The sequence below is a fragment of the Vicugna pacos genome, chromosome 11, assembly GCF_048564905.1.
Source record: "Vicugna pacos chromosome 11, VicPac4, whole genome shotgun sequence".
Taxonomy (NCBI): Eukaryota; Metazoa; Chordata; class Mammalia; order Artiodactyla; family Camelidae; genus Vicugna; species Vicugna pacos.
This window is the reverse complement of record NC_132997.1, coordinates 17,991,794-18,009,605: the sequence shown is the minus strand read 5'-3', so window position 1 is coordinate 18,009,605 and position 17,812 is coordinate 17,991,794. Positions and strand designations below refer to the sequence as shown.

The 17,812-nt window shown below is 39.9% G+C and overlaps 1 protein-coding gene and 1 pseudogene across 1 annotated transcript; both read left to right on the top strand.

Moving 5' to 3' along the window:
* Positions 1 to 970: 970 nt before the first annotated feature.
* On the top strand, positions 971 to 10,793 carry LOC140699688 (wings apart-like protein homolog). Its single transcript, XM_072972268.1, has 5 exons — positions 971 to 1,060; positions 3,701 to 3,800; positions 6,765 to 6,964; positions 7,834 to 7,922; positions 10,689 to 10,793. Exons 3-5 carry the CDS (start codon positions 6,829 to 6,831, stop codon positions 10,737 to 10,739), a joined length of 276 nt encoding a protein of 91 aa, XP_072828369.1. The 5' UTR covers positions 971 to 1,060; positions 3,701 to 3,800; positions 6,765 to 6,828; the 3' UTR covers positions 10,740 to 10,793.
* Positions 10,794 to 10,843: 50 nt separating this feature from the next.
* LOC140699554 (zinc finger protein 532 pseudogene) lies at positions 10,844 to 14,339 on the top strand (annotated as a pseudogene).
* The last annotated feature ends 3,473 nt before the right edge of the window (positions 14,340 to 17,812 follow it).

The window sequence follows — 17,812 nt, the reverse complement described above, 5'->3', positions numbered from 1 at the left end:
CTCTGTGTGTGAGACTGTCACAGTTTTATATTAAACATCCCTAGAGTTTTACGTTTACTAATCCAAGTTGAAATCGTAACGCATTCTTGAGCAACCAAAGTTAAAGAACATGTTAAATGAGCAGTGTAGTTTTTTTAAGTTTGTTGCGCCATATGAAATCATGCATGTCGTTTGTTCATACTGCCAAACGTTATAGTTCTTTCCTTAATGTGGAATCCTGCTTAAATACATGAACTTGTTTGTAGAAAATAATAGTTAAATGCAGTCAAGTTTTGTTATATTTTTAATTAATAAGAATTTTCTTGATGTAACTACTTAGTCACATTGTTATAATCACCACTTATAATAATATTTGGCTTTGAAGAGTACTTCTGAACTGTATTCCATAAGTATATTTGTGGTTTTTTTGACTTTTCTGAATGACTTAACCAAGTTCAGAGTAGACTAGAATTTATGCTGCCAGTGAATTTCAAGACACATAGACTGTGTGTTGGCCAGATTGGATTAGCAGGGAATTTTTTTGAAACACCTGTGGGAAAATGATCTATTATGAATGAAAAGTTTCTGGCATAGATGAAATGGAAATTATTTCTTGGTTCTTCTAGAGTGCTTCAAGTACAGTTGATAAACATATAATTTTTAAAAATTCTAGATGAATCTACTTTAAGAACTTTAAATGTTTGTTTATTAAATTAGTGATTGTTCTTTTCTGATCTTTAAAATGCTTGGTAATTCATTTCTGGGAATGTATACTACAGAATATATTAATTATGAACAAGCAATTATAACAGTGTAAAGCATTAATTTTGTAGTAAAGCAATAGCTCTATTATTTTCAATTTAGAACACGGGGGTTGCTATTCCCTTAGATGACAAAGGCTGACAATCCTTCATCTTTATGTCTTTTAGAGCACTGCGTGTTGTGCGTGAATTAATGAATGAATGTTATGGATTGCCATGAAATTTCAAAAAATTTCCTTTTAGGTAACAGTGCATAATCCAGAGAATCAAAGCTACTTGATAGCGTATAAAGATTCCCAACTCATTGTTTCATCAGCTAAGTAAGTTTTTCTGAAATGTCATGCTTTCTTTGTTTTTTCCTTTCAAACTGATGTGCAGTGTTGTGTTTTTAGTGTACAGCATTGTGATTCAGTTATAGATAGATATCAATAGATAGACAGATTGTTTTTCATTATACGTTGTTACAAGCTAGTGAATGCAGTTCCCTGTGCTCTACAGTAGGACCTCGTTGTTTATTGATTTTGTTTATAGTAGTATGTGTCTGCTAATCCCAAACTCCTAATCTATGACTCCCACTTCCCCTTCCCCTTTGGTAACTATATGTTACCAAAGATAAAAGTGTCTATGTCTGTTAGTTTCTGTGAGTAATTATTGTTTTGTAAATAGGCTCATGACATCTTTTTAGGTTCCCCTTATGAGTGGTATCATTGTATTTGTCTTTCTCCTTCTGGTTTACTTCCCTTAATATGATCCTCTCTAGGTCCACCCATGTTGCTGCAGATAGCATTATTTCATCCTCCTCAGTGCATGTAAAGTTTCCAAGTCTGTCTCCAGCCCTGGTTCTAGCTCATTATAGCAGCTTCTTCCTAATATCTCTAGCCCAGTTCTTGATATCGCTGCCTTGGTTCTCTGGTCTCTAGCCTGTCCAGTACAATCCCAGTACCACAGGGGTTAACCTTCCACAGATCTCTATTTTTTTAACAAGAATCCCAAACTCCAAATCTGTGTGATTCCTTATTTCTTTGGATGGATGTCCAACATCCTTAGTATAGTATCAAATACCCACTTCAGCCTGACTCATTTGTCTGTTTTTTAACCTCTTATTTCAAAGAATTTCAAACAGAGATAAAAGCAGACTGTAGCATCATAACCCCTGTTGTACACCTCATTCAGCTTGAATAACCAGCAGTCATGGCCAGTCCTATTTCCATGTATAACCCTATCCATTCCCCCTTCTATATTATTTTGAAGCAAATTACAGGTTTCAAAACATTTAATCCATAAATACTTGAGTATATAATCTCTAAAAGAGAACTCTTAAAATTATAACCACAATACCCTTCTCATACCTTATAAATTATTAATTGCTTAATATTATCATATATATAGTCATTATTCAAATTTCCAATAGTCTCAAATTTCTAGGAGTCTCTAGTTACTATTAGATTTGCTTTCAATCTGTAGGCTCCATTGTCATCTCTTTTTGTCTTATATTTATAAATTATATCACACTTCGTAGCCTTAAGGCATATTCTGGTTGTCCTGTAACCAAGTTTACCCTCCCTTACCAAAGTATATTCTTGCAAGTTAAAATCTGTTTCTTAGTTTGAAAATGTCTTTTGTGTACTTCATGACCCCTGACACGTGCCTTCTAAAAGGAGGCAGTTAGGAACCTTTGTGATTAGGACCTCTGTGTCAGATGTCTTAGAAGAGGCAGTAGAGGTCAGAATTGGATGTTTGTGAAAGACCACTCATCTGGCTTTTTCAAATTTTCAGCAGAACCCTGATTAAAGCAGGGACAGCATATTGAACAATTAAATATTCTCCTGCTGTTCCTACCTCACCTCCCAGCAGATTTATTAGCTCAGTGCTCCTTAAAGCCTGTAGTTAACAGTAACAGCATGGCAATTCTGGTGAACATCCCCAAACTTCTAAAGAACAAATTATTTCATGTCAGACACAAGGAACTGCTTCTTAACCAAAGAGTATGTTTTAAGGAGGAGGTGGAGAGCAATCAGACATAGTACAGATTTCTTTAGGGGTTTTGTGTGGTTTATAATACATGAAGACTCAGCTGGCAGAGTCAGGTTACTTCATCTCTCAGAATTTTTTTAAATCAATGGACTTAAAGAGAGTTTTCAGAAATACTAGACCCACTTAAAGATTATATTTACTTATTATTTTGGGTAGCATCTTGAGAATCCTTGGCTATAGATGATACCCTTGTATGACTGCCAGGAGACATGTCAGTTAAATGACCTCATGTTAAAAATATGATGTGGGGGGTTGGGTATAGCTCAGCATAGAGCACACACTTAGCGTGCATAACATCCTGGGTTCAATCCCCAGTACCTCCATAAAAAAACTTGGTTTGTTCTAATGTTTATGAAGTATTTAATATTTATCTATACAAGGTTATTATGCAATATTAATATAAATAGTATTCTTTACCTAAGCTAAAAATTTACATTTGAAATGAAAAAAAATATAAATGAAATTCAGAAGTGCCCAGTGTTAGCTTTTAAATATTTAACTTGTTTGGGGATGGGTTGTAGTAGGATGTTATGCTGGAGAGTTTTGTAAAGTGGGGGACAGCTGTGGGTAGTAAAGTTATAAACATCTGCATTGAATTTATAATTTTAACTTTGCTCAGAAAAAATTATACTATCAAGTTTTCCCAAAATAAAGCAAAGTTTTAGCACTTAGTTTGATTACCAGACACGTTTGGTTCAGAATTGAATAGGTAATACATTATAAGTTCTTTAGAACAAAAAATTAATTTGGCAGCATTTATGATAAATTTAAAACAGTAAGGTCCAAGTAGGTAGACATTCTTAGTGTAAGTATGTGTGTTTAGCATAATAGTCTAAATTTTGTTTTCTCTTAAGAGCATTATAACATTGTAAAGAATTAACTAAGCAGTATACCAGTGCTGAGAAGAGTATTTGCTTACCTGACAGCCTCTGCCTCACTGGAATATCATCAATCACATGGGCAGAGCAGGAGAAGACGGCATGAGGGCCATCACTGGGGTGCTGCTCAGTTTAACTAATGATAATGGTAGGTCATATTTTCTTCATATAGTCTCACTGAAAGATTGTATTACATGTAAAAATAAGTTACTCCCCTTGTTTCTTCTTTTCTTAATGTCATCATTTTAAAATTGCCATCATATAATTCACTTATTCATGTGAAGATTTAACTGCTTTTAGCACTTGATATGTTAAAAACCAGCCTCGTAGCTTGGCTCAGAAATATTATTGTCAACAGTGTATCTCAATACAGGAATAGCTATACCTTTTTAATTTTTAATATTTGTGTTGATGCATATTCGTTGTTAGTGTCATAAAAATCCTCTTCCCATTCCCTGTTTCACAATGGGGCAGCAGCACAGCAGGAGGGCAGGGTGGTGTGACGGGCACAGCGGTGAGCTGTGTGCTTCAGGTTCCACGGCACCTACCTCAGGGGCAGAGGTTTGGTATTCGAGGGCTGGGGGGGTTCAAGTGACTATTTCAGAAATGAGTACTTGATCTGTTAAGATGACCAAGACTGCATCTTAGTTTTGGATTTAAGAATCAGTTGCTCAATATACTGTGAGTTTCAATCAATTCCTTATGAATATAACCTCTTAGAGCGCACAAGAGAGCCATGAAGGGCCATGTGTGAGAATAAAGGGTATAAGAACTAAAAGTGGTGAAATCATTCTTTGGGAAGACCATTATTTATAATTATAAATTGGTTATTAACCATTCTGAAGATGATAGCACACTGATTTGTTTTCTAGCTGTCAATAAAAGTTGTATATTTATTTGTTTTAATTCTCGCCTGTGGTAACAGGCATATTTTACATTTTGTAGGGTTTAGGTCTACTGGTCAATCTAGTTGAGTATAATGCTTGGAATTGGCACTGTCTTGTCAACATGAAACATCACGTTCTTTTGGTTCTTCCTTCTGTAGGGGAGAGGGAGGTGGTCGTTTAAGGGTGGCTGGACAAGTCCCTGCAGTTCAGGCTTTAATGCAGTAAGCAACAACTTAAAAACAAACTAACACTTTCAGTCTTTACATCTGTCCAGTTTCTTCATCTGTTGTTACCTTCTCTCGCTCCTACCTTCCCTCCCATCCTCTTCCTCTCTCACCGGGTCAGTGTGAGGGACACTCAGTTAGACTGTGTACCCTTACTTATTATTTACTTACTTTGCTGACTGTTTTCAATTACTGTAATCACTCCTTAGACATTGTTAGCAAAAAACAGAAACAAGGCCTCTTTGTTTATGAATCAAATGTAGATTATTAACAACAAATTACAAATCAAGTTTTAGCTTTTATCCCATCTGGTTCAAGTCCTCCAGCATCACTTACTGGTCTGATCTGTGCCCAGGATGTGTGTACCTAAATATTGGGGCATACCATTCAAATCAAAGTATGTATGTCTTTGGAGTAATTTCCTGGCTTAGGAATTGTGTCAGAGTATGTATATTTAAAATTGATGTCCCCAGCTTGCCCCACCCCTGTCACATACTCCCTCATCAGCTGATTTATACTCCCCTGTAAAACTGTATGTGGGTTTTTGCTTCTTGGCAGTGCTGGCTGCTACTGGTTTTCACTTTTGCCAGTATAATACTTTCTGCCAGTTCCTAGCTACCTTTGTCATTTCCTTAATGACAGTTTGCACATGTTGAGAAGTGATCATGAACCTTTTCTTTATTACTATTTTTTCCAAAGCCTTTGCTAACCCGTTAATCCTTTTGGCCTTTCTGAAACTACAAATGCTTGATCTCTGTCTTTAGGTATTAATGTTCAACAACTTCTCATTTTCTTGAGTCATAACTAGGAGCCTATCATTCCTTTTCAAACATTTGGATCTCAGGACTTCTTTATTCTGTATACTTTTATGTGATATAAAGTATACATTATAATAATTATTGGGCATACCAAGTAACTTTTGTTTATGTGTGCTTTATCTATTGATAAATTAGAAGTCAAAACAAAAAAATTGTAAAATTCAGGAACTCATTCTATTAGCCATTGGTGTATAAACATAATCACATGGCATGTAGATTCTGGAAAACCCCCACCATGTAGTTGTGAGAGAATGAAAGGAGTCAGTTGACCTTTTAATATATTTACGAATGCTGTTTTGAGCTCACAGATTCCTGAAAGGATTTGGGGGACCCCTAGGGAACCTGGAACCAATTTTAAGAAATACTGCTTCATATAAAGCTGAAATTTTATTTTCTTGAGGGTATTAAATTTTATATACCATGCTTGTATATATTTAGCAAAGTTTTGAGATCTCCTTGGCATGTGGTTTTCATGTAGCTGTAGCTGTCATTAGTAACTTTGGGTTTCCCCAGTCATATCAGTGAGTATATGAAATGCTTTCTGTACGTTTGACACTGCAGCAGCACATGGAAATAAAGTGAGTGAAGGCAGGAGGTTTAGGGGTTCCCTTTTACAGTTTTTGGTGTGTCCTTCCATTGACAATTGTACTTCCATTGTTAAGTATTCTAGTTGAGATCCAGTTCTAGGTCTTTATCTGAGAACTAGCTTTTTACTTTTACTGGTTCTTGTTTATCTCTTAATCCCTTTAAATTCATTTTAAGAAGCCACATTAGTTTCCCCCAATATTATGTTTTATTCAATGTTCTTTCTTCCTTCCAGTTAATCCAGGCTGCTAGGATTTAAAAATTGTTTAATTCTTTTAACTTTTCATTTGTATTTTTTGCTTGAATTTCCTCTCAGTATAATCCAAATTAAGAAAAAATGTTGAGATTCTCAGTCTTATAAACAGAATGCCAGCATCATTAGTAGATGCGCTTAATTTGCTTGATTGAATTTCAACAGCATTTATACTTTTGCTTTGGCCTTCAGTTGAATGAGGAGCAAGGGCATTTATTGATATCTACCCTTGTTTACCAGACAAATGCTTAAAAAGTGTTTAAAAGCAAATTGAGCCTTAAGTTTGCATATATTCATGCTGGTTGGTTATCTCTACTAATGATCTTCAAAACTCATCTTTATCAGCTATTCCTTGAGTGAGAGAGAACAGCCCATTTGGCAGAAAATAAAACAGATGAGTTGATCAAAGATGCTCCCACCACTCAACATGATAAGAGTGGAGAGGCAAGAAACAAGTGGAGAAGTATGGTGGGTGTCAAATGAGAAGATAGATGGTACAGAAAAGAAACAGGTGGAAAATGATGAAGAACTTGACCTCAATAAAGGTATGTTTATTTTGATGTATTCACATTAAATGTGTTCTTTTTCCTCCAAAACATGTTTAACTCATACATTTTTATAAACTTGCTGTTTTTATGGCCTCTCTAGTTCAGTGCAAATAAGCTTTGATATTTCAGTGCATGTAGGAGTTCTTCACAGTGAGGAAGAACTCACTAGGAAGTGAGGAATGTATATGTCCAATGCAGGCAAGTTGTGCTCTTCTTTCCTGGTTCTCTTTTTACTTATCTGTAAAGAGAAGCAGCTAAATAATAGGACCCCTAGAGGTTTTTATACTTCTGAAATTTGGGGGTTCTTTTATTAGCCTCACTTTGTTAAACTGAGAGGTATTGCCATAAATTACAATAATAGTTCTCAAAATCTTTTGCCCATATTTTTAATTGGGTTGTCTGTTTTTGGTTGAGTTATAAGAATTCTATATGTTTTACAGACTTGTCTCTTACCGAGTACATGATTTGCAGATACATTTTGTGAATTGTCTTCACTTTTTTGATGGTGTCTTTTGAAACACAAAAGCTTTAAGTTTGATGAATTCCAACTTACCTACTTTTTATTTTGTCACTTGTGATTTTGTTGTTGTATCTAAGAAACTATTTCCTAACCCAAGGCCACTGAGATTTAGTCCTGTGTTTTCATCTAAGGGTTTTATGACTCTTATGTTAAGGTCCCTCTTCCATCTGTGTTATTTTTTGTTAGCTTGTGTGGATATCCCATTTTCCTAGCACCATTTATTGATGTTTAGTGGTTTTGAAGGAAATGACTAACAGAGCTATTGGTTTCTTGGATGCTTTTGTGCGTCTGTGTGTGCCTGTGTGTTTTAATGTACTGTTACACTTTTTGGTTTAAATATTTTCAGCTCTTCAGCATGCTGGCAAACACATGGAGGATTGCATCATAGCCTCATACACAGCACTACTTCTTGAGTGTCTCTGCCAAGAGAGTCCGGTAAGTATGGACTTTATGTGTCTTAAAAAGATTTCATTGTGACTGCTTCATTTCAGTACCTAATTAACTTATGACTTTTTCTTATCCCCTTATATTTGGTGAACTTTAGAAGCTACCTTTTAAAGTAAGAATATGCTGAGTTTAATGAGAAAACTCCCAGGTTAATGGAGGAATGGATTCACTGTGCCTTTGGTTGAGGTCAAAGAGAGCATCTTCTAAAACATGTGCCCAACTGGCTTGAGGTGGAAAAGTCCAGCCTCAGTGAGAGCATCAGACTCAGAATTTCTGTCTTTAAACTCTGCTGTACTCTACATGTCATCTTGTCTTTGCTAGCTCTCTTCATAGCCCCGTGCTGAGTCTAGCTACGTGTCTTGTCTACTTAACTAATGTCCAGTGGAAGAAGGTGGCCTCTTCCCATATGTTTATTTGTAAGAGCAATGGTTTCTTTTCCCTAGGACCCCTGCACACCCACTGCAAAAAGTAGCCTTCCCCTCACCTTGGCCAACATTGGCTTACTTGCTTTTCTTTGATCTACCCACTGGCCAGGAAAATGGGATTACTATGTGAGATTTAGTTCATCATGATTTAACTATGAGAAGTATGTGAGTGTCTAGACATTTGGGCTGAATCAGCACAGAGGTGGACAGGTTCTGGCTATTGGGATGGTCTCCTTTAAAAAGGGGAACATATGGATATTTTTTAACAGAAAGACCCCATAGAAGAGCCAGATTTTAAAATAAAAGGGAGGGTTTTTCCCCCTTAGGAGCCGGGGTCATTGAGGATGCAAGAAAGAGTGGAGAGAGGTCTTTTGTATAGTTGGACAGTTAATTTTTCTTTTCTGATGCTGAAGGATTAGAAGTCAAGACCATGATCTGAAGGGCTTCTATCAACCCACTCACATTTCATTTTTGCCATCGACATTTCTCCATTGTCTTGCTTTCTACTGTTTCCATTTGTCTTAAGTCCTGTGTATTTTTCTGAATCCTTCTTGTCCATCTCTTCCATATTTACATTGCAGTCAAGCTCTGATCTAAATACACACTTGTCCACTTCATTGTGGCCCTTGGTGGCACCACTGCTTTCAGGATCAAGACCAGAGTTCTTATCATAGGCCCTACAAGAGCTTTATTCCCCTTCCTGTATGTAATCTCTTCAGCTCAAACCTTTCCCTTATTTGCTTAAAATCCAGAGATTTTAAGGGCAAATGAGAAATATATGCCAAGAGAAGGGAAGGAGCAAGAGTCTCCTTCAATAACCACCCCCCCAAAAAAAATGATGGGCATGCTATTTAAATTTAAAGATTTTTAAGTATTGTATTTTGCATACACCCTAATTTCAGTCATGTTCTTTCCTAAGTAATACTTCCTGAAATTAACTTGAGTTCTTAGATGTGATTTATTTTGGGCCATCTTTCCTATGTTAATAAATTCCTATCCATCTATATCTCTCTTGTCTCTAAAGATATTATAAGATCCTTAGGTTGTGGGAAGTGTTGTGAATTCATAGAACCTAAGATGTCTTTTTTACCTGGGGGATTATTATGACTAACCGCAGAAAGCTAGCTGATACCACAAAATGTAAAGGAAATTGGTTTGCCCAAGGCTTAAGTGGAAAAGAAACAGAGAAGCAGGTGGTTCTGTGCAGTAAGTGCTGCTCTGTGGTGAGGGCAGCCTGCCTAGGGAGCCCAGGAGACTCTGCTGTCATGTCCCATCACCCCCCGCATAATGACATCCTGCAGGGCTCAGTCTACCCTCCACCCTTCCTGTCCTTGCTGCTCTCGTGTCTCCTCGTTCCTGAAGTCCTGCACACCGCCGCCATGGCTGACTGGCTTAAGAGCACATCTGATCATATAACTCCTCTCTCACCAGTCTTTCTTGACTCACCATCATTTAGGGAATGATGACTTGTTACTACTGCAAGACCCCAAACTTAAAACTACATTCTCCAAATTTTAAATTTATCAGACTCTTTGGGTACTTTCTAAATTGCCCAGATAGGCCACACTGTTTCTCACCTTGTACCTGCTGCAGGCTGCTTAGAAGTAAATGCTGTGACTCTTTCCCACACCTCAGCCACTCACTATGTTGTGTTCTGCAGTGTGGGGACAGAAGAGGGTCAGTTTGGCTTATTGAGAGGCTTCCACTCAGAACCCAGGATCTGATCCCTTATCCTGTGTGATGGGTGTGCGCTTCTCTACTGAGCAGGCTGCATGGATCCCTCGGCCCACTCTCACAGCCCCTTCCCTAGAAATTGGTTCAAGATGTTCTTAAATTCAGCTTTCCTTTCCCTCTGCAGTGACTGTAGCTATTGCCCTTACAGAATATTCTCCACTCTCCAGTATAGTTTAGAAATACAGACATTTAAAGATTGTCAAATCTCTCAGTATTTTAGCTGCAAGACTTGTTACTCCGTAGGACTAAGCTTGTGCTTCACTCCCAGCTGGGGACCTGTGGTGGCTTTTGGTGGGAATGGTCACTTAGAATATGTGTGATAAATACTGTGCACTTTAGCACATGGTTATGTTAGCAATTTTTTTATTAAATCTTTTCTGAAATTCTATTTCTATCATTACTTTGCTGATGTATAATTTCAAAACTACCTTGACAGGAATAAAGAAGAGGGAGAGAGGGGACTGGTTGCATGTTTCCTAAGAGGGGCAACATGTACTCTTTCCTCTCCTGCCCCATCAACAAAAATCAAGTCAGAAACTTCCCTGTTCCTCCTTCTCTTGTGGCAACGTATTTTCTTTTGTGTTTTTTATTATAGGTGAGCCTCCTTAGAAGAGCTTTTCCTTTTTTTTTCTTTATGGACCTCTAAATCATTTTTAAAATATGTTGAAATACAACAGGTTTTTAGACAGGCCATGTATTTTCCTTGTAACAGATAAGTTTGTATGTATTCTGGCTGCTTCTTGCTAATTAATGAAGGGAAACATCTTAAGCTTAAGCAAAACTGGATTCTCTACATCAGGCAGTCTAGATAAAAACACAGTTGTTAAGAGAGAAATGGAAATGAAAACAAATTCTGTAAATCTAAGTGTTTATGAACCTTTTAAAGTGAGAAATGGAGGATAGATTGAAGGAGAACTCTGGAAATGTGCTTGAAAACAGGGTCCATGAGGGGAAGCTGAGCTCTGAGAAGAAAGACACCTCCCTTGGTGTCATGGTACTGTAGAGGACCAAGCCAGCCTCCAAGCTTTCTTCCTGTAGAGCTGTGATTGCAGCCCTTGATTCTGAAAAGTCTGCTTCCGACTCCTCCAAAGAACCGTGACCAATTCCCGGGAGTCCTCTCCATTACCAAAAGAAGTAAACAACAGCCCTGGAGCCATTGAAAAGTCTCCCAAATCCCAGAGTCTCATCGATGGGATGAAAAAAAATCCCTCAAGCAGCCGGGTGTTCCCCAGAGCATCTCCAGTGAGAACAGTAGCAAGGGGTCGCCCTCCTCTCCCACAGGGTCAACACTGGCAGTCCCCAAAGTCCACATCAAAACCATTGAGACATCCTCTGGGGAAATCAAGGGGACGATGATGAGGGTGATGCCTCAAGTTGATCTCGATGCTGGAAAAAAGCCTTCCAAGTAGATGGGGTCCATGGTGGCATCCGTGATGCCACTTCTTTCATCTCCAGCCTTGGCCACCATCCTTTCCTCCCACCCAGGGTTCCTCTGCAGTTGCTGGTCTTCACCAACACTGTTGCCCCTGCCAAGCTGACCCCCAGACAGGTCACGATCAAGACTGGTGACCACCTTCCTCCCGGTGCTGGCCATGAAGACAGCTGGCTTGCAACTCGTTAATTTGAAGCTCGCCAACACCACAGTCAAAGCCACGGTCATATCTGCTGCCTCCATTCAGAGCACCAGCAGCACCATCATTAAAGCCACCGATGCGATCCAGCAGCAAACTGCCGTGGTGCTGGCCTCCAGCCTGGCCAACGCCAAACTTATGCCAAAGACTGTGCACCTCACCAAACTTAACCTTTAGCCTTAGGGTGCCCAGGCCACCTCCGAGCTCTGCCAAGTGCTCACCCAACCTCAGCAGCAAATAATTAACATCACAGCCTCATAGCTACCCAAAAAGATGTCACAGGTCCAGGTGGTGTCCTCCCTGCAGAGTTCTGTGGTGGAAGCTTTCAACAAGGTGCTGCACAGCATCAACCCAGCCCCAGTTTACATCCCCAGCCTCAGTCCTCCTGCCAACACGGGTGTCATGTTACAGACACATGGGTACAAGTGCTTAGAGTGTGGGGACTCCTTTGCCCTGGAAAAGAGCCTGACCCAACACTAGGACAGATGCAGCATGTGCACCGAAATAATGTGCAACCACTATGGTAAGAACCTTGTCTTTTACAACAAGCACAGCCTTCTGTCCCATGCCCACGGGCACAAGGGAGTGGTGATGCAGGGCTCCCACTTGATTTTGAAGCCAATCTCAGCTGATCAAATTATTGTTTCTCTGTCACGTAATACTCCTGTTTCATCTCTGACTCTCCTGAACTCCATGGGAGCCGACACCCACACTGTAACATAAATTCAGTCTGGCATAACTGGGACAGTCATATCAGCCCCTTCAAGCACACCCATCATTCCAGCAGTGCCCCTGGATGAAGACCCATCCAAGCTCTGGAGGCATAGTCTGAAATGTTTGGAGTATAAAGAAGTTTTCCAGGATGAGACATCGCTGACTACCCACGTCCAGCAGGCTGCAGATGTGAGTGGACAGAAGACTTGCACTATCTGCCAGATGCAGCTTCCTAACCAGTGCAGCTACGCCTCCCACTAGAGAATCCATCAGCACAAATCTCCCTGCACCCGCCCTGAGTGCGGGGCCATCTGCAGGTTTGTGCACTTCCACACCCACGTCACCAAGAACTATCTACACTACACGCGGAGAATTGGCTTTTGATGTTTGCATTGCAATGTTGTGTACCCTGATGTGGCTGCGCTGAAGTCTCACATGCAAGTGTGAAGTCTTCTACAAGTGTCCTATCTGTCCAGTGGCATTTAAGTCCTCCCCAAGTACACATTCCCATGCCTACAGACAGCATCCTGGCATCAAGATCAGAGAGCCAAAAATAATATATAAGTGTTCCATGTGTGACACTGTATTCACACTGCAAACCCTGCTGTATCGCCACTGTCACCAACACATTGAAAACCAGAAGGTGTCTGTTTTCAAGTGTCTGGACTGTTCTCTTTTATATGCACAGAAGCAACTCATGATTGACCATATCAAGTCTACACATGGACACTGAAAAGCATCGAAGGGCCTCCAAACTTCGGTATAGACTTGCCTTTGAGCATTAGGCCTACAACTCAAAATTCAGCAAATCAAAACAAAGACACCGGATCCATGAATGGGAAAGAGAAACTGGGAAAGAAATCCCCATCACCTGTGAAAAAATCAGTGGAACTGAAGAAAGTGATCAGTCGTGGTTGGATGTGTTGGGAGTGTGACTGCCTGTTCGTGCAGAGAGAGGTTTACATTTCCCACGTGAGGAAGGAGCACAGGAAGCAAATGAAGAAACCCCTCTGCCACCAGTGTGACAGATCTTTCAGCTCATCCCTCAGCCTCTGCCAGCACAACCGGGTCAAACACAAAGGCATCAGGAAAGCTTACACCTGCTCGCACTGCGCAGACTCCAGGGATACCTTCACTAAATGGCTGATGCTGGAGAAACACATCCAACTCATGCACGGTATTAAGGATCCTGACTTGAAAGAAATGATGGAAGTCACCAATGAGGAGGAAACAAAGAAGATGCCAAGTTTCCCAGCCCCAAGCGGAAGTTGGAAGAACCATTTCTAGAGTTCAGGCCTGCCAGAGGAGCCATCACCCAACACGTGAAGAAGCTGAAGATAAAACGTTTTCAAGGTTCGCAAGTGCTCATGTGCAGCTTCACCACGGAGACCCTGCTGCAGTTCCACGAGCACATCCCGCAGTGCAAGTCAGATGGCTCCTCACCAGTGCCAGGAGTGCGGCCTTGGCTACACGTCGCACATCTCTCTGTCCCAGCACCTCTTCATTGTCCACAAACTCAAGGAATGACAGCCTATGGCCAAGCAGATTGAGGTCTGGGGGAACAAGCCTGGACCTGAGGACAAGCCAGCCACTGCCCAGTGTAGGACCAAACATGCAAAGTGTGAGCCAAGACCTTTGAGATGGAAGCTGCCTTAAATGCACACACGTGGACTCATGGACGGCATGGCTTCATCTCATCCAAAAGAGTGAGCTCGGCCAAGAAGTAGCCCTGCACCTCTGCCAGGAGAACCCCTGTCCACATTGGAAGAAAAAAGACATTTTTGTTACAAAAAGTTTGCAGTATAATAAAGTTAATAGTTCAGTCTAGGCTGTTGCAATATATCCTCTCTCCACATCCTCCTCTACCTTGTCTGTATATCCTCGATGAGTATTAAAACAGTATTTGAGTTGAAAAGAGTTTGTGTATATTTAGATGAATAAATTTGTATACTCTTTGCTATGTTTGTATCAGTATTTCATGAAAAATGTTTTGAAGAGGGGCTTTGGGGTTTTTTATTTTGTTGTTTTCTTTTTTTTGGTTCATTTTTTTCTTTGTTTTCAATTTTGGTTAGGTTTTCCTTTTTTGCACTGTTCCTTTAAAACAGAGTTCTTAATGGCAGTTCCTGAATTCCAATAAACCATTTTGTATGTCACAGATTTGAATGGGTTAACTAATCACAGGCTATGATAATACATTTTTTTAGTGTTTTCAATTTTTAGATTTAACTACCTAAATTGTAGGTGACTGTAGGTCTCCAAAACATTAGGAACTTTTAAATGTCTTAGCACTGTCCTCAGTGTGCCTGCCCCGCCCACATGCACCCATCCTGTGGTCACACTCCAGCATGTGGTGTCCTCTCCAGGCCAAGCCAAGCAGTGTTGGAAGCAGCATTGCAGATGTCTCAGGTCCCAGTGAGGAATGAAAACTTGGGCCAGAAATCCAGTAAGTAACTCGGATTTCCTTAATTCCATCTCAGAACAGGGAAGAAGGTTATCCTAACAGGAAAAAACTGGGGGTGGGGGTGATGGTGATGATGATGATGATGGTGGTTTTTCTGGGCAGATTTGCAAGGTTGGCTTATAAAAGAGCACAGCAGATAAAGTGATGAAAGGGCTGGACTCCTATAAAAGTTATAATATGTAGTTAGACTAGCAGATGTATATAGTCAAGTTTTTGTCATGTAATTTATTAACTATTACAAAGACACAACTGAAAATATCAAGTATTTCTCTGGCTCTTGACAGGAAGAAAAAAATCACAGTTGACTTAACCCTTTGCTGCCTAGAGAGTTGGCATTTCCTGGTCTGGGTGCTACTGCCAAACTTTCGGGTGCTGCACAGCTCCAGCCACCGACTTGTCAATGCAGTAGCCAGCGTATCGCAATTGGCTGTGCAATTCAGCATTGGTCCACCGGGGTTTTAGTTCAGACATTTCAATAAGTGTCTTTAATATCGGTGGTTCTGCTTTCTTAGTGCAGCCAAGGTACTCCTCTGTCCCTTCCAAATGTTTATAGTTCTCTGGGAGTTATATTTTTTGGTTTTATTGTTCTGCGTTATCTTTTGCATTTTGCATTTTGTATCTTGTATTTATCCTTTAACATGTTTTGTACTTTTTTTTTAAGAAAAGAAATCTTTTTGGGTGTATATAGATATCCTTGCATGATATACTGTAGTCAACATTCGGTTCTTCAAAATGTGTTGCTGCTGTCAGATGCACTAACCACACCCACCATAACTGTATTAAACATATTTCACATGTAAATAAATGTGGGACATTTGAAAACTAAAGATCCATAAACAATAAATGCTGTAGAGGGTGTGGAGAAAAGAGAACCCTCCTACACTGCTGGTGGGAATGCAGTTTGGTGCAGCCACTGTGGAAAACAGTATGGAGATTCCTCAAAGGACTAAAACTAGACTTACTGTATGACCCACCAATCCCACTCCTGGACATATATCCAGAAGGAACCATAATTCAAAAGAACACCTGCACCCCAATATTCATAGCAGCACTATTTGCAATAGCCAAGACTTGGAAACAACCTCAGTGTCCATTGACAGATGACTGGATAAAGAAGTTGTGGTATATTTATACAATGGAATACTACTCAGCTATAAAAACAATAAAATAATGCCATTTGCAGCAATTTGGATGGACCTTGAGATTGTCATTCTAAGTGAAGTAAATCAGAAAGAGAAGGAGAGATATATGATAGAATTTATATGTCAAAACTAAAAAAAGAAAAAAAACTTATTTACGGAAACAGAAATAGACTCACAGACATAGGAGAGAAACCTATGGTTATCAGGTGTAGAAGGGGGTGGGAAGGGATAAATAGAGTTCAAGATTTGCAGATACTAAGTACTATATATAAAATAGATAAACAACAAGTTCACACTGTGTAGCACAGGGAACTGTATTCAATATCTTGTAGTAACTTATGGTGAAAAAGAATATGAAGATGAATATACGTACATCATGTATGACTGAAGCATTGTGCTTTACTGTGAAGGACAATTGAAGACTTTCTCACAGAGGAGGGAAGGCTGAGGACAATGAGTGCAAACAGCAGTCCAGGCAGCAGGACCAAGTCAGGGCAGAGCACATGACAGAACGACATCTTCAGATGCCAAGCGACACATCACAGGAGCGTCCGTATATTTTTCCTTCTAAGCTGTCACTCAGGAGTAAAAGCAAAATGAGACCATTTCCAGATCAAAGAGACTGAGAGAGTTTGCCACTGTCAGGCTGTCACTGAGAGTGAGGAAGGATGGATTTAAGGAAGAAGTGAATGGATCCAAGAAGAAATGATTGGAGAGTGAGGCATGGAGGTGGGAAATGGGTGAGTGCAGGTCTGTCTGACAGTCACGACTGTGTAAGTCAACAGTCAGAGGTTAGTAATAACACTTACCATGACTAATGACAAGGCATAAGCCTCTGTGGTTAAGTGTTGTGCCCTGGCCATCACCGGCCACCCTACCAGGGCTCAGGAAGGCTGAGCTGAGGTTGGAAGGGCAGAAAAATACTTAAATATAGTCATTTATGTCTATCTACCTAAGAAGAATTGTACACCATAAACAATTGCAAATTATTCCTGAAATGCAAGAAGGCTTCAATGTAAGAAAATACATCAGTGTAATGCACTACATTAACAGTGTGAATAGAAAAAACCTGGATCATCCAAATTAACGCAGAGAAAGAAATTGATAAATTCACCACTATCTTCTGAATTTCATGTAAACATGAGAAATTTAAGGGGTAACATTCACACACTTTTTTAACATAACTCTAGCACAACTGGATAACAGCAGTTTTCAGAAGTATCACACTATTCTATACTGCATTATAACACGATGTAACTTCATTCTGTTCATCCTGCTGTGTGTCAGGTCTCTTAGAGCATTATGAGAGAAAGGGTAAAATTCAGCATGGATGCTCATTGCAGAGAAAAATGGAACATACTCGTTTTACGCCATTGAGTTTAACATTCAAGGGAAACCCACCATTACAACAGTCATGCGGAGCTGTGTTTCTCCATGTGGTTACTGATCTGTAAATTCAGTCCCATCATGAAACTGTAGGTCCATCGGATCTAATATTCTGATATTGGATCCCTAAGGGAATTAGAGGTGTCCCCTGAGAACTAGAGTGGGGAGCTACACAGTAAGGCAGTCAAGGGAGCTGAAGTGAAAACAGAAATGAGAGCAGGTGGTGAGATGTGACGTGGGAGATACCTGGGATCAGGTGGGTCCTGGCTGAGGGGCACTATGAGAAGACCATCAGGTATAACGGGCCTGGCAGGTGAGAAAGGTGACTACTTATGATGACCTCCTGTCAGGGCAGCTCCGGGAGAGTCCCCGTTTCAAATACATT